General features: G+C 38.4%; 1 protein-coding gene across 1 annotated transcript; it reads right to left on the reverse strand.

Moving 5' to 3' along the window:
- Positions 1 to 1,428: 1,428 nt before the first annotated feature.
- Positions 1,429 to 16,730, reverse strand: PSMC6 (proteasome 26S subunit, ATPase 6). Its single transcript, XM_007424107.4, has 14 exons — positions 16,579 to 16,730; positions 11,393 to 11,472; positions 10,561 to 10,600; positions 10,313 to 10,365; positions 8,956 to 9,023; positions 6,739 to 6,853; positions 6,308 to 6,395; positions 5,177 to 5,238; positions 4,968 to 5,091; positions 4,452 to 4,513; positions 3,741 to 3,861; positions 3,565 to 3,645; positions 2,708 to 2,779; positions 1,429 to 2,169 (listed from the first exon to the last, which is right to left on the reverse strand). Exons 1-14 carry the CDS (start codon positions 16,661 to 16,663, stop codon positions 2,051 to 2,053), a joined length of 1,170 nt encoding a protein of 389 aa, XP_007424169.1. The 5' UTR covers positions 16,664 to 16,730; the 3' UTR covers positions 1,429 to 2,050.
- Positions 16,731 to 17,132: the final 402 nt, after the last annotated feature.

Raw genomic sequence — 17,132 nt, forward strand, 5'->3', positions numbered from 1 at the left:
TTTGCTAGGCCAAAGACAACTACAACACATTGCAGTATAACATGCCGTATGAACCCAGCCACTAAACTATGGTTTATGATTTAGTAGGTTGTGTGAATCTGGCTAATTGTGGTTTATTCAATAAAGCACAATTAAAGAACCCATGATGTAGCACAAGTATCAAACCCAGGTATTTCTTTCACGTTTCACATCTGTTGCAGTTCAAAACATCATGAAGATACCAGATTAATGAAAGCCAACGTATATATTCATTATTGGTTTGTTCTTGGGCAATATTCAACATACTTCCCTAACTATATTTGAAATCACAGACCCAATTCTCATTTCGTACTAATACATAATACAATTTGTTAGGATTAGGTTTATGGTTTATTACATACATTACAATGGGCAGGACTTATATAGTACTTTAAGCCACAATGTGGTTTCTTCGTGTCTTAGTGTGTTGTGTGAGCCTTTCGGTTCAATTTCAGGTCAAAATGCTAGGAAAGATCAGCTTGGCAGTGCTTTTGTAGGAGTATCTAGTTATCTGAAAAATCTTATCTGAACACAACTGTAAATAGATTCCACTGAGCTTAGAAATGAGAATGGATGTTTGCAAAACAGCGCAGAACAAGAACACAACAAGAACACGTGGACATTCTGTTTGTGTCTCATCAAAGGCTAGCCACCTACCCTTAAATCAAAAGATTAGTAGAAAGTAGGCACTAGGGCGGGCCCTATCTTAATGCTTTTGCTGATAAAAGGAGGACTAAAGTACGAACATGTTCCGTTTCCAAGATTCTGTAATCTAACCTCTTTTCCTTGCAGTAAACCTGGGTGTAACTTTGTGAGAATCCAACTTTCTTGATTAGTCTTAGGGGGTCTTTCTTTCTTCAGCATGCCTGGTTCTAGTTTCTTAAATGTTTTAAACTAATTCTGAAGACTGTTCATTTAGATTTTGAATTATTATGATAACAATTTGTTACTTTGTGAGAGATTGATTGATTTGTTTTGGGAATAAACAATTACACAGAATGCAGAATACAGATGTTCAAATCAAATATTCTGGTTGTAAAATTTGCCTCTTATGTCCAGGCAGCAATCAGTCTGGATACAAGAGTAACCACAATAGGCTATGCTGTATTTCTATTTACGCATATTAGAAAAAGCAGAATTTAAGGAGTGGATTTCTGCCATGAACACAAGACTAAACATGAATTTTTTGCTTTCTTCAGTATGCCTGGTTTTAATATCTGCTCTTCATTATTATGAACATCCTCAAAGCTGAAGTTTTCTGTAATACAACTTAATCCTGAAGCTAACAGATTCTGTTATGAGCTGGGAATGTTTCCTAGGCCTAGGCCACAAGTTCTTAACTGCATCTCAGAATGGCCCTTAAAGAAAACTAGAAGTCAACCAGGATATTTAAACAGAATGAGAACATGCTACATTTTTATAATTTATTCATCCCAATGCATGAAAGATTTAAGTTGGTCATATAATATATCAAAAATAAATTGAGAAAAAGTATTGCTTCCTATCCTTAAAATTTTTAAATGTTTTTAGCATGTAGATAGAAACACTGTTTTAAGAAAAGCAGGGTTGCTTAGTATTTAGACAAGTTACTGCAAATTGTGTTATCAGAGTCCAACATCAGATGATGTTTCTTCTAATTTATAGGACGCTGAGGAACCAATTAACAAACTTGACTTAAACAAGATGTATTTTACTTTTCAAAGAAGAGAAAATAATAAATGGTATAAAACAAACATGCCATCTTCAAATCTGCCAAATGAAATCAATATAGTACATTTCATAAAGTCATTATCTGAAAGCAGATTTTACACTGCACTTATGTGGGGTTGAAAAGCCATCTTGTTTTGAGAGTGCCACAAAGCTTCTTGCAGCAGACTCATACCTAATATTAACAAATGGCTAATTGCCAGCATTAACACATAGACTTGCAATAATAACACAATCAAGGGACAGTCTGTTTCTCATTTTACCTAGGAAGCCCCCACATTTCCCATGCAGTGGTCATAGTCAGCCATTAACCATGTAGTAGCACTTAGACTGGTTTGTAATCCAACTTAGACTCCAGCTTCTTGGAATCCGCAACTTTCCTAACTGCCTTCATGAAGTCTTCCTGAACTACAAAGTCATGATCAGCACGAATAGCAAACATGCCTGCAAAAAGACAGTGCGAGAAACATGTATTTATTGGAAACAGCAAGGCCTGAAACCAAACTCTGCACACAATGCAAGGTTTCCTTTGTGAACCACAGGAGATGGAGCTATAACAACCGCATAAAACTACTACTCATTCCACATAAATGTTTCATGTGTCAAGTAAGGCTTATTTTAAATGATTACACATTCCTAATTTAACTTCAGAGTGCCACACCAGACTTTGCGTAGCAAGTTGAGGACTGCATGCCAAAAGTGGATGGGGCCAGAACCCATCTTGGGAGGGGCTTTCAAGAATTTGAAAGGGTGAACCTGCAGTTTAAAATACCTATTTTAGCCCTTAAAACCACTCAAAGCCAAAAAAATGCAAAAGTTTCATCCACTCGTGTGTGTGTGTATGCATGCATGCATGCATGCACTGGCAGCCACACAAGAGAGGCTTGGAGGCCACAAGTAGCCTTGGAACACTCTTTTGCACCCCTATGTTAGACTAAGAACTAAGAAAAATAGAAAGCAGAATTGCCTCTCATCTCCTTACCTGCTTCAGTACAGACATTCCTTAGGTCAGCACCATTAAATCCATCAGAAAGCTTCACAATTGCTTCATAGTCTAATAGTAAGAGTCAAATTGCTAGGTTAATCAGAACTGTGAACCATAAGCAGTACCTGTTGTAAAGATGAGAACTATTTTCCTGCTTTGAAAAACCAAAGAATCCCTGGATCTTTTCAATACCTATCAAGCTTTAGTGGAGGCGAGAAACCAAAATCAAGGCTTCTGATTCTGACTGGAGTAATTCTAGACCTATACAATAATCTGGGAACAGTATTTTGAACTAGTTGAAGAATCCAGACCTCCTTCAAAATTCCCCACATAGAGCATATTTACAAGAGGCTGTTTTGAAATGTACTAGACTATTTCCCTAAGTAAGGTGAATGCAACTCTGGAAGCAGGGTTAAACCATGGAGCACTTCTAAATTGCTAAGCTCCAACCCCAAATAGGGGCGGCTTCATAGATTATGCTGTTCTAAACCTCCAGGAGGAAAAGCAAATTATATAAAATAAATAAATACTGTATATGAACGTCTCAGAAAAAAGCAAGGATTGTCTGTCTGTCTGTCTGTCTGTCTATCTATCAAATTTGCCACCACCCATCTCGTTGAACGACTCTGGACAGTTTACAAAACAATTAAAATCAATTAAAATTACAAAATTACTAAAATTATTTACAAAATAATTTATAAATTTATACTTTAAAAAGCTATTGTATGACTAACAATTTCTACCCCAAGCAGTCTAAAATTTACAGTCAGTTGCATTAAATACTGATGTACCTGAACAGGAACTGTGTGAAACACAATGCCTTAAGATGTGAACATGAAGTCTTGAGAACTTACCTATTTCTCCATGTTTAGTTATAGGTCCAGCGTGGATTTTCAGTATGTCTAACCTAGCTTGTTCATTTGGCAAATCAATATCTAGATGAAAAGAGTTTTTTTTTTCCAATTACCAATTTTGGTTGGAAACCAAACAAAGGCAAAGGCTTATGCTGACATATTGAAAGTTTACTCACGAATCTTCCTGTCCAATCTTCCAGGCCGCAACAATGCTGGATCTAGGGTATCCGGTCTATTTGTAGCCATTATCATTTTGACTCTGTGCAAAGTATCAAATCCATCCATCTGATTCAATAACTGAAAAGTATTGCAAGAAAACATAGGCTTTAGTGAACTTTGATATTTTTCCATTGAGAAGCTGATTCCAACAAGACAGTTGGGAAATGTAATGACAGCTGCTGTTTTGGAACAGCATTTGTCACATTTTGGAAACACGGGACTCGAGATCACAAGACACAACCTTAGAATCCATAAGAATTTCAACTCTCAGAAAGAGCATCTATGAAAGTTGCAGTCTTTGTAAATATGGAAATATGAGCTTGTTCCTCTGGCCAGAGCACTCAATCAATAGGAACTTTATATAAAGGCCATTCATCTTATGAAGCTCTGATATACTAAGTGAAGGAAAAGCTTCTTGCTTGTAAGATACAAAGCCCAATTTTTGTATAGATTTTTAAAAAATTTACTTAATCATATCTCTATTTATATAACTGAACAATATAAAACCATCATTGGCAGATTCCTGAATAAAAAGTCAGAGCACAATAGCTGAGGTTACACAATATGGTATGCCAAAACCAAACTAATCACAGTATGACTTCATATTTTGGTTGTCTGCCTAAAACTAGTGTTTGAAGGACACCAGGCCTAATACACATAAGTTTTACCTCCATTAAAGTTCTCTGAATCTCTCTGTCGGCTGAAGTTCCCTCAGAAAAACGACGACCACCTAAAGAAAAGAGCATGGAAGTGCAGTAGGTATCTCACGTAAGTAGAACATTCAATGTAAGGTTTTAATTTAGAATACAGCCAAAGATAAGGAGCCGCCAAAATTATATCCAGTATTTCAAAAGAATGTCTGATGATAGCTGACTTATGATGATAGCTGACATTAACATTTAAAAGGCATTTGCCCAAGAATAAATCAGTTTTAATTGCAATTGGTTCCACTCAGTTATGTTCCAGGATGGCTACGCATAGCATACTGTAATAACATACTGGACTTCAGGTATCACAGAACTTTGGTACAGTAAGATGAGCAAAACTACACTGTTGACTTTTTTCATTCTTGACTCCTGCTAAATGCACTTTCCCTATCCAGTCTTTAAGCTGCAGGAACACAGTAGTTCTTTGAACAACTAACAAAAAAGCAAAACTTAGATTTTAAGAAGCCTGCAGCTTACCAATAGCATCAATTTCATCCATGAAGATGATACAGGGCTGATGGTCCCTGGCATAGTTAAACATTTCTCTGATCAGCCGAGCACTTTCCCCAATGTATTTGTCTACAATGGAACTGGACACAACCTGTGAAAAATTATAAATACCTTGAGTGGTGTCTGAAAATCAAACAAGCTTGGTTTAAGAGTTCAGAAATAAACCACTATTTTACCTTTAGGAAATTGCAGTCCAGCTGACTGGCAACGGCTCTAGCCAGGAGAGTTTTCCCTGTTCCTGAAGTGACAATATACCAAAGATGATTCAAGAAGTAAAGCATCAATGTGACAGACATATAGTTGAAGTTACGTGGTGAAGCACTACAGTGCACAGACCTTCCTTGGTCAAGGGCCAGACTTCATCCTTTCGTGTCATACTGGGGCTGCACTCATAAAGTGGATGAGACCACTTTAATTACCTACAATTAATATGATTATTCACCATGTTTTTAACAAATTCCCCCTCTTACTCAATTAAAATTTACAAACCAGCAATTTCTGCTAGGGATGGCACTCTTGCTGTAATGAAATATGGGCCTGGAACAAGAAAACCTAGGTTTGCAAAAATGACAAAATTTGGAAAATCTTATTCTCTCAATCTGGGATGACCTTTAACCAGAAAACCTGTTTTGTTGGGGCTTTCTGGTTGCCCTTCTCATGAGGCAAGAGTATGATACTAAACATTATAAAATAAAACCATTTTTCCAAATAGGATTTTAAAAGCTCTAAAATATGCACAACTGTACAGGACTGAAACAATCCTAAATACCCAAATATCTAAAATTAAATCCTTGCAACAAAAATCTTCAATATTCAATCAGCTCGATTTCAATATTATTTTCCTTCGGTATCTGCCATAAGCCTATTGCATTTTTCTTAGAGAAATCCTAAGTCAGAACCAAAGGGATATGGCCATATGCTTGCAATAAGCAGACTATGGGGCTTCTAGACAGAATCAATATCCTCACAGTTTACTACATTCTGTACTGAATCAGGTTAGTATGTTTCTTTATGAAATTCCATACAGTATGTATGGGGGAAGGGGGGGAAGTTGAGCATTTATGCCAAAGATTCTAGTGACACTTCAGCTTAATTCTGCCTTTCATCCTCCAGGAACTTCTCAGAACTTGTAATCTTACATCTGAATTTGACAGCACAGAAAACATCTATTTGTACATGAACAAAGAATGTGCAATTGGGCTGGTCTGAAAGTAAATATCCCACATGATGTACCTCTTTGCTCAGGCATATAATTCGCCTCTATTGGCATATAAGGCAGCCATAAAAATTTACTAAAGTGAGCCTACCTGGTGGGCCATACAGCAAGCAGCCTTTGGGAGGTATAATCCCCACGCGTTGGAATAATTCTGGATTTGTCAGCGGTAACTCTATAACCTGCAAAGAGGAAAAGCTGTTTTGTGCTCAAGCAATTCTTTATGCACCAAAAGAGGGAAACTTTTGTTATTTAAACAATCTTATTTCTAAAACTCTAAAACTCTCTGTAGCCTTCTACATTTCAGATGGATTTCTTTAAAAAAAATCCCAGTGCATTGTGAAGTTTGGTTAAAGCTCCTAGTTTTAAATTTTAAAACCTAAGTAGTTCCATTTATGTATTTTCCTGAAGTTCTGCAATGGGCATCTAATTTAAACTACAGATTCAAATGTTTTTCCTGTTACAAAGATACAAGTAGTTTAGCCATAACTAGTATACAGACTGGTACGAGAAACAGACATGTACCTCTCTTAGTTCTCTGATTTGTTCTGACAATCCACCAATCTCAGAGTAAGATACATCTCCAGGATCTTCATGAGACATGTTGTAAACAAGTGGATCAACTTCTCTTGGCAAATATCTAAGTAAGTGAAGCAATTCCAGTTACCTGATCAGTTGATTCTGCAACAGTGATTTTTTTAAAAAAGTAATTTCCAAACAGTATTTCCCTCACCTGGTGAAGACAAATAAATTACTAAGTTCTACAATAGTCTTCCAGAAGGTTGGTTCAACAAGCAACGTGAAACTGTAGTTTAAGCACTACTTGCACAAATAGGAAGAATCCTAACCAAAGTCTTTGACTCATGTTTCCTCCTCCCCCTCCCTCCTGCATAATGAAGAAAGGGATGGATGAGAATTCAGCTTCTGTTTAATAGATTCTCGGCTTATCATTCTTTTAAATCATCATCCCTGATTTATATGTAAACTTTTAACAAGTCATAAATCAGCCAACATCCAATCAGATTATAAAGCAAAACATTTGGTTAACTGATAATGACAAACCAGGAACTTGCTAAAGCAAAACTGAATTTTGATTTATTCCTCCTCTCAGTTGACCTGATGGAGGATACAGAAAGGGGAAAACCAAATTTTACATGTTTCTTTTCTGCTTATGCATATAGTATTATGTTACTGGTTTTAGTATTACATGCAAATGAAACCACTTAAAGCATATATATACATTACTGTACCTCTATAATCTACAGAACTCTGTAAAGCATGTCAGACTTACTACTCTGACAGGTAGCTTGATGGAATGCTGGCTTGTTGTCAACCAGGGATTTCAGCCTTGCATTTCAGTCCCATAACAACAGTATAAGCTACTGTTGGAAGTTAGCCCTAAGCTCTGGCCCCTCTACTAATAATCTTGCTATGCAGGTAATCCTTGACTTATGACCATTCATTTAGCGACTGTTTGAAGTTACGACAGTGCTGAACAAAGGGACTTATGAGCCGTGCCCAAAGTTATGGCTGTTGCAGCACCCCCACAGTCACATGATCAAAATTTGGGCACCTGGTAGCCCACCCACACTTATGACCACAGGGACACTTCAATTCCCCCACCCACCCACCTATCTCCCCCCCACCTCTGCCCATCTTCAGCTGAAGGCAGCTGGGTGAACGAACGCATCCTGGAGCAGCTGCAGCTTCCTGTGACGGCTTCCTGTAGCTGGGCTCAGGCGGCTGCAGCTTCATGCTGTGTTGTGGTTCCGGGGCTTCTTGCAGCCTGAGCCACACAGTTTTGGGGCTGCTTGCCGCCCCACAAAGCAGGGTGCAGGGTGGCCAAAAGGGCAGAGATGGTGGGGGAAATAGGTGGGTGGGGGGATTTGGAGGCAGTCCCTTACCTTAATGAGGCTTGGGGCTGGGAGGGACCAAGCCTGGAATGGCTTGGATTGGGGTGGGTCCTCAGCTAATGACTGGTGAAATTTGTTTAATGATGGCAAGGGGAATTGCTGGGATTGCTATTGCTAAGCGATGTGGTCACATGATGTCTCGCTTTATGACTGCATTGTTTAGTAATGGAAATTCCAGTCCTAACTGTAGTCATAAGTTGAGGACTATCTGTATAAGAAACACAATGAATAAAAAGCTCCATAACTTTCTGCTTCACTGCTGTTCCAGAAAAGCCCATTTATTTTTGTTCCAGTTTTATTCCAGTGTAGTATTCCAATATATTATGCTTTAGCAACAAGAATGTTTGGATTTCAAGTTCTGACTGGTGGGACCAATCAAGATGTCAAAGGAGGCCAGTATACAAACATGCTTTGATCTACCAGAAACATTCAACATCGTAAGAAGAGTCTCAACTACAACTGCCAGATTTTAATTAACCCTTAATTAGGAATTCTTTGTTCAGTTTCTCCATGAATAGTATGATAGGCTTGAAAGAAGAAGTAAGGTAGATACTTAAACACAATTGGAGAATGTGTACCATCCCAGAAAATACTGAATCACATGTCCCAGCAGCTCTAGCCATCTTGGCCTTGGTGAGGAATGTTGGATTACTTAATTCAGTAGCATCTGGAAGACCACATACTTTTAAGATTTAAAGATCCAAACATCTGTATAAAGTATTTATCTTTATTAAATACTTCTATGATACATTCTAACTTTACTGCATGCTTTTTCCATCCTTTCAATCTCTCTCACCTTCAATCTAAACATATGATGGCAAGATTTTACCTCATAATTGTTAAGGTGGTCATATCCAGTGCAACCCTCGTCCCAGGCTTCAATTTGCTTTTATCAAGCTGGAGGCAAAGAGAGGCAAATATTAAATGTGTAGCAGCATTATGTCAAACATGTATTCAACCAGGAATATTTATTTTACATTATCTATACTCTGTTTTTTTTGGGGGGGGGAGGACACAAAAATATATTCAAAGGAGCATGCATGACAATGAATAAAAAGCACAACAAACCCAATTCAAATAATAACAAACAACAATTAAGGTTGAAAATGTGCTGTTCACACAAAGATGATTAATCTTTTCCCACAGTGGCTGGATGTAGACCAGCCAATTCTCACAAGTCCAGCCTCTGCCCACAGAAACAGATTAGGCATTTCCCACTGGGAGTTACATAGTTCCATGTTTATGTGCCACCTAAGCACATCTACAGCTTTAAATTCTATTTTGAGACACCAACCCATAAACATTCAAAAACAAGATACAGATAGTCCTCGCTTAATGACCCTAATTAGGACTGGCAACTCAGCCACTAAGCAAAGTGGCTGCTAAGTGGGAAATCACATGATTGTGACTGCTTTCCAGCTGGAAAGAGACAAGACTAGGGTTTCACATCTTTGGCTTCTGTTTGCCTCCTAACCAGTTCCCTGCCCTTTGAAATGCTCAAGTGCCTGCTTACTGTCTTGTATACATCGAAAGCAATGCAATCCACTACAGCCCACAGCTGGGAACCATGGGTGTGCTACGCAAAGAGTTTACTCTCTTGAAATCCCTTTGTCTTCAATCTCTCCTGTTGTGAGGGGCAGGGGTGAAAAAAAAAAAAGGAAGCAATTGCTTTCGATGTGTAGAAGAGCAAACAGCTTACTCTCTTGAAATCCCTCTCCAATCTCTCTGCTCTGTGAGGTGGGGTCAGGCAAAGGAGACTGCCTACAGAAATTGCTTGCTTTTTTTCTCCCCTGCCCCGAGAGGAGAGAAAGAGATTTCAAGAGAGTAAGCAGTTAGCTCTTCTACACATCAATGCGACTGTGCTGGCAGTGGGAAAGGGTCAGGCAAAGGAGAGATTGCTCCCAGCCCTGGGCTGCTGGTGTGATCGCATTGCTTTCAATGTGTAGAACAGCAAATAGTTTACTTTCTTGTAATCCCTCTCTTCAATCTCTCTGCTTTGCAAGGGGGAAAAGAAAGAAAAAAAAAAAACAGGTCAGGCACAGGACAATGCATAGACTGTAATGGCAATCATGTGACTGAGGACGCTGTGAAGATCAAATGGGCTGTAAAGTTATTTTTTCAGGACTGTCGAAACTTTGAACAATCGCTGAACAAATGATTGGTAAGCGAGGACTACCTGTACTCACCTGACGACGACAGCCGACTACATATCTTGGTCCATTTGTTGCTTTGACAATGACTAGAAGTAACAAAGAAAAGCAGACGACAGCATGTTATCCAACCATGATTTGAATGACAAAAGAAACCACCAGAATTTTTTTAAAATAGCACTTATGCACTATTATAGCTATGCTACTCATTCTTCAAATCCAATAATTATTTTAATTTTGATATTTTAAAGAAAATTAATAAAACAGCATCCCCATGTACTTACATTTCTCTTCTGTTAATTGTTTGAGAACCTCACCAACAATCTGTTTTTTAAAAGAAATGGAAAAATATACTGTTAGGAACCCTGCCCATTTGAATTCCTGAAATGCATAATGAGATCAGTTGCCCTTGATATAAAATCAGGGTGCTGTTAGTGACCATCATACACAGTTAGAACTATCATTTAACAGAATGAGGTGGCTGCCTCAAGAAGATCTCAGTGTTGTGAAAAGGCAACAAAGTGTTAGTTAATTTATAATTATTTAATTTCTATTGATGGGGGAGAGAAAGACCTTTGGGATATTTTCTTACTGGGATGCTAAAATAACTTGACAAGCTTTGTGCATTATAACTTGGGAACAGGATATCATTTGTTGCTCCATTTAAGGCAATAAAATTTCTGGAGAATGTGCAAGCCCAGTCATTTATCAGGAACAAACAATATTTTAATTCTGCACCAGTTCCTGAACATGAATAGAATCTGGCTCCACTGAAATTAGAAAGCTCAATTGAGGTTTCACCCTAAGCTCATATCAGAGATAGTCTAAGAGAAGAACTGTTATAGCTAACCAAAGAATCAACTATGACTAAATGTATGCTTGTCTACCAATGCATATTTATATTAATAATAAAAAACAAAAGATTTCTTTACTGTAGTTCAGATCTCTCATGAACAGCTAAGGACTTGTCCCTGAACTCTGGAAGGCACCCATTAAAAACGCACAACGCTGACGTTTGTCCCTTGACAAAAGGCCAATCTCCATTCTCAGAAAGTTTGCTTTCTCATATTAAACAACATCTTATTCACTGAACATTGAGACTGCATGAACACTCACCTGTCCAACACTTTGTAAAGCCTTGAGGTCATTTTCTGATTTTTCATACTGCTTGGTAAGCTCCTTCAGCTGTTCCCTTACTAAAATACAAGCACACTGCTGAAAACAACTTTCAGGTAAAACTCATACAATGCATGCTAATAGTTGATACTGTCTGTTCTTCCACTTCTATCCTCAAAGGGGAAAAAGAAAATTAAGGAGATGTAAAATTCTATTCTTGGACCTTCACTGTATAGCACATTAAAAGTTCTTTTCCATACGTTTGTTTGATAAACATATACCTATTGTATACAATAGAAAGACAAGTGGTATATTCAGGGCAGCATCTTATCCTTATCAGGAAGCAGAAAGTTGTATTTCTCTCAAACTTCCTCGTTTAAACTCATTTAAAGGAATTGTTTAAACTGTTTTTTAACTCATACTTGAAGATGTTAAAAGGGGGAAACAAGCTTGGTCTTGCTCATGCCACAGAATGAAGGGGTAAAATCCTTGGATGGTAGAATGACTCCAAGTATGTTCAGACATCATTTCTAAAATTTCGCTGTATTTTCTTTTAAACCTTGCAATTAAAATTAAACAACTCAGCCTTTTCTCTTTCTTTTTGTTTCTTTCCTGTAGAGAATTCATGTTTGTGCCAATAAATGACATTTTGCTCATATCTGTAGCAGGAGGTTGCTGCACAGTCATAAGGAGTTTGGCAGCATACAAATTTAATAATAAATATATTAAATTAAAAGGTTTAATATTTTCTAGACAACTGAAGAACAGGCAAGGGGATTGGCTCTCCTGTGTTTGACCCTAATGAATATAAGAGCTCGCTGAAGAGCTAAAAGCAGTAGGAACCATGGGAGGCAGCAGCTATGTAATCTTGGAATTCAAGATACTGCAGAAGAGAAACTGGGAGTATACATACATACATACATACCAGATTTCAGGAGAGCTAATTTCAACAAGCTTTAGAAAGTACTACTGGGTGAGATCCCATGGAAATAAATCCTCTGGTCAAAGGGAGCACAAGAGAGTTCTCAAAAATAAAATACCGGAAGTGCAATTGGACACCATTTCAATGAGAAGAAAAAAAAATGGGAAGCAGCTTAGGAAACAAGTGTGGAAGGATCCACTAGCCAAAGAATTACTGCTGGAAATGGAAGATGGGTGCAATCACCAAGGAGGTATATCAGCAAGTAGGTATTATCTGCAGAACGAAAATCAGAAAAGCTAAAGGACAAAAGGAACTTAGGCTTGCAAGAGAAGTTGAAAACAATAAAAAGGGCTTTTTCAGCTGTGTCAGTAGTAAAATAAAGAAAATAGAAGGAGTGGGCCCATTGGTAAAAAAAGATAAGACAGATGACAAGAGAGCAAAACTCCTCAACTTCTACTTTACTTGTCTTCTCCCCATGAAAACCTAAGGAGAATAACTGACCCAAGAAGGGAGTGATAATCCAAGGTCAGTAAAGGGATGTTTGGGAGCACCTGGTTACCATAACTGAATTTAAGTCTTAAAAGCCAACTGTATCCAAAAATCTTGAAGAAGTTCACAGATGTCATTTCAGAGGCTCCTTTTGTTGATCTTTGAGAAATCATGGAGGATGGACACAGTGCCCGAGGAGCAGAAAAGGGCATTGTTCCTATCCTTTTAACGGGGGCTTAGAAGGGAGAAGTGTGACCCTACTAGTCCTACTAGATCTTTGGAGGCCTTTCACACTATCAACCATGGTATCCTTCTGGACTGGCTATAAGGGTTGAGAATTGGAGCCACTGTTCTTCAGTGGTTCAGTTCCTTCCTAAGTGGGCAGTGGGCAGTTCCAGTCAATTTGTTTTAGGGAAGAAGGGTCAAGCCCTCAGGTACCCCAGTATGGGGTGGCTTAAGGCTCAACCATTTCTCCCTTCCTATTTAAGATCTATGTACTGGGTGAAGTCATCAGACAGTTTGGGGTTTAGTATCATCATTATACCAGTGATGCTTAATTACACATCTCTACCATTCTGGGAGTAGTCCAGAAGATGCAGCAAAAGTCTTGTCTCAGTGTCTGAATGCTATAAGGGTCTGGATGGAAAGAAACAAGTTGAAACTCACCCCTAGTAAGACAGAGTGGCTGTGGATTTGAAAACTGAGTCTGAACAATATCAACTTTAGTTCTTGACAGGATTCTGCTTCTCCAGAAAGAGCTGGTGCACAATTTGGGGTGCTTCCAGACTGTCAGCTCCTGCTGGAACAACAGGTACAATTCAAGGTGCTGGTGACAATCTACTTGTCCAAGGCATGCCTTTAGAGTGTGTTTGCTGTGAGAGAATGAGAGTTGTGCCTGAGTTGGGATGATTTCAGCTGCTTTGGTATTATGACTGAGTTGAATTTATATTAGTATTTATTATTTCACCTATTTAAAAATTTTTGAACAATTATTATGTATTCTATGCTTTGCTATAAATCATTTGAGTTGGATGACTGAAATGACATAAAAGCATTTGTAATAATAAATAGAGAAAACATGACAATCTGGCTAATCAACCTGGGCAAAACTGTGGAACAAATTATTAAGAACGTGGTTTGTGAGCATTTAGAAAGGAATATCTTGCTTGACAGGGGCCAAGCATGGGGTTATCAAGAATAAGTCATGCCAAATCAATCTAATCTTTCTCGATACAGCAACTAGTTAGTTGACCCCAGGGAAGCAGTGGACATAGCATACCTTGATTTCAGTAAAGTGTTCAACAAAGTGTCTGATGAAATTCTAGTAGAGAAGATGACAAAATGTGAGCAGAACTATGCTACAATTTGATGGATACAGCACTGGTTCCACAATGATAGATAAAAAGGGTATGTGAATGGCTCCGTGTCAAATTGGAAGGAAGTGTCAGTGGCATATCACAGGCCCTGTACAGTGTAATATATTTAAAAATGATTTGGATGAAGGTTAGAAAATAACCACCACCCAGAGTCACTTTTATGTGAGATGGGCAGTTATATAAATATGATAAATAAAAATAAATTTAAAAATGATCATCACATTTGCTAACAACACAAATATAGTGGGAGCAAACATCTTAAAGGACAGTATCAAGACTCAGGAAGATCTTGAAAAACAGGAACAATGGACTGTAACCAGCAAGATGAATTTCAACAGAGGCAAATGCAAAATCCTACATCAAGGTAGAAAAAGTCAAACCATGAGTACTGGATGCAGGGACCATAGTGGGCAGGAGTACATGTGAAAAGGAGCTGGGTTTCTTGGTGGATCACAAGCCCGGACATGAGCCAACAGCATAATGCAGCTGCAAAGAAAGCAAATGCAATCCTTGGCTGCATCAACAAAAGTACAGTATAGTGTCAAGATCAAGAGTAGCATTTGTTCTTTTTTATTCTGCCACCTAGAATATTGTATCTGGTTCTGAACACTGCATTTTAGGAATGGAAGAAGACAATAACCAAGACGATAAAGGATCTGGAAGGAAAAACTTATAAGGAATGGTTGAAGGCACTGAGTATGTTTAGCCTGAAGAAGAGAAGACTAAAGGGAGAAATGATAGCTGTTTTCAAATATCTGAAGGACTACCACATAAGACAGGCAGAACTGTTCACTGTTCCAGAAAACAGGACAAGAACAACCGTTTTAAATTACAAGGAAGTAGTTTGTGGTTGGACATCAGGAAGAACTGTTCAATAACAGTAAAATTTGCCTTTGGAGATTGTGAACTCTCCATTGAAGATATTTAAACAGAGACTGGATGATCATTTACTGGGGATTCATAGTACTTGATTCCAGTACTGGGCAGTAGAACAAGATGATCTCCACGGTATTTTCTAATTCTTACATTTTATGATTGTATATGATTCTATAAAGGGTTGCAGCCCATTTGACCATCTCATTTTCTCCAAATTTTGCTACATCTCAACTTTCTTCTATATAAAATATGCATGAGGGACTAGGTTGCTGCAGGCAGGCAAGAAGGCTTACTGGCACCTGTTGCCAGTCACCTCCTCTCAGGATATGATTTATTCTGCATAGCAAGTACATGCACATTTCCACACAATATATATTTTTAGATACTTGGTACTGGTTTTTAAAATTTTATTTGGATTCTTTTATTTTGGTGAGAGGTTTCTGTTCTTCATTCTGTTTAGTTTCTTTTAGATCATTAACTGTCTTTAGTATTTCATTGTTTATTTACCTTTTGTACTGTACTTTGTTTATTTTTTGTAATCTTGTTATAAAATACAAGTGGAAAAATGTAAAAAAAAAACCCATAATGGGCATTAGCGCTTTGGTTTCTGTTGCCACAATTGATTTGACAGAGCCCTTTTCTAAGCAGTTGTCTAAGTTACTCCATAGTGCATGTATATCTGGAGGGAATATGTGCAGAATATGGAAGCCAAAAGAACAAGGTGGCTTGTTTTTGTTCCACAGATGAATCTCAGTTATCTCTCTCCCCTTTCCCTTTTGTCTTTCTCATTTTTCATTTCTTATATTTCCTTAAGATTAAGGAAACAAAACTGGACCCTTACTTGTTCATCTGTAATCATTATTTTTTTTTAAAAAAAGAAACTGTTGCAGCTGGGTTCATATATTGCAAACTCATGGTTTAATAATGGTTTGTTGAATAAATCACAATTCTCTGGATTCACAAATCTATTAAACCGTGAACTATGATTTTCAAACTATTATGACTACACAACATACTACACTAAAACCCAACCAGCATTTCTCATCTATATATGTTTTGTGCTGAAATAGGAATTAAATCCATTCTCAGGCATGGAAGCTCATGAAGAGACTTGTCAGTCCACTGATTCCTTAGCTTTACCTACTTCACAGGATGCTTATTGTGGGGGAAATGCCACATATATTACTGTGGGTATCTGAGGGAATGGCAGGATATAACTGTAATTATTAAAATGAAATTCGCTGACCAATGTGCCCTCCCAATCCTGTATGTATCTATTTGAGGGTCAGTTCCACTGATAGCAGGGAGCAAATGTTCCTAAGTAAACACGCATAGGATCTGACTGAAAAAAATCTAAATATCATGCGGGAAAAGAGACTTTCACCACAACGCGTCTTCCCCACCCTGTCTGATATAAGGTTATTGTTAAGAAATCTGGTTCTTCTGGGACCCCGAGAGAGGGATGAAACCAGGGGGAAGCGTGGACACCAGGCTCCCTTCTCCGGCACCGAGCAGTTACTCACGCTCCTTGAGGCGCCCATCGATCTCCTTGTGCTCCAGCAATTTCTTACGATAGTCTTGCAGCGCCTTATCTCGCGGCTCCGCCATGATGATGAGACTAAAGCAGAGCTGTGCCGGTGGGGGTTCGCAATGGACGCCGGGAATGACGGCCCCAAGCCGGAGAAGATACTTCCTCTCACCACTTCCTCTTTCCGGATCCTAGAATTGCTGTTTCTGACAGAACGCCCCCTGCTGACTTGGAGGGGAACTGCTTAGAAAAAGAAAAGGAAAAGAACCCACACGTATACGTATCTAGTGGAGTCCTTGGGTTCTCAGAGCTTGGCTCTTTTCTTGCAAACGTTTCATTGCCCGGCTAGGTCACATCTCCAGTGCTAAAATGGGATGGTGTTTGCTCTCTATTTATCTGCTGTGGCATGCTTTGCCAGTGCTGGTGGGGGGTTTTGTTTTGCTCCTCTGGTAGTTCCTTGATTAGCATATGTTTACTGCTTGATTGTGTGCCTGGTGGTAACCTTTGCTTATCTGGGTGATGATTGCTGGTGAGGAGATCTTCTGGTCT

This window comes from Python bivittatus, unplaced genomic scaffold (genome assembly GCF_059951505.1).
Source record: "Python bivittatus isolate LINGU-HERP-01145 unplaced genomic scaffold, Pbiv_v1 ctg000580_np1212, whole genome shotgun sequence".
Lineage (NCBI taxonomy): Eukaryota > Metazoa > Chordata > Lepidosauria > Squamata > Pythonidae > Python > Python bivittatus.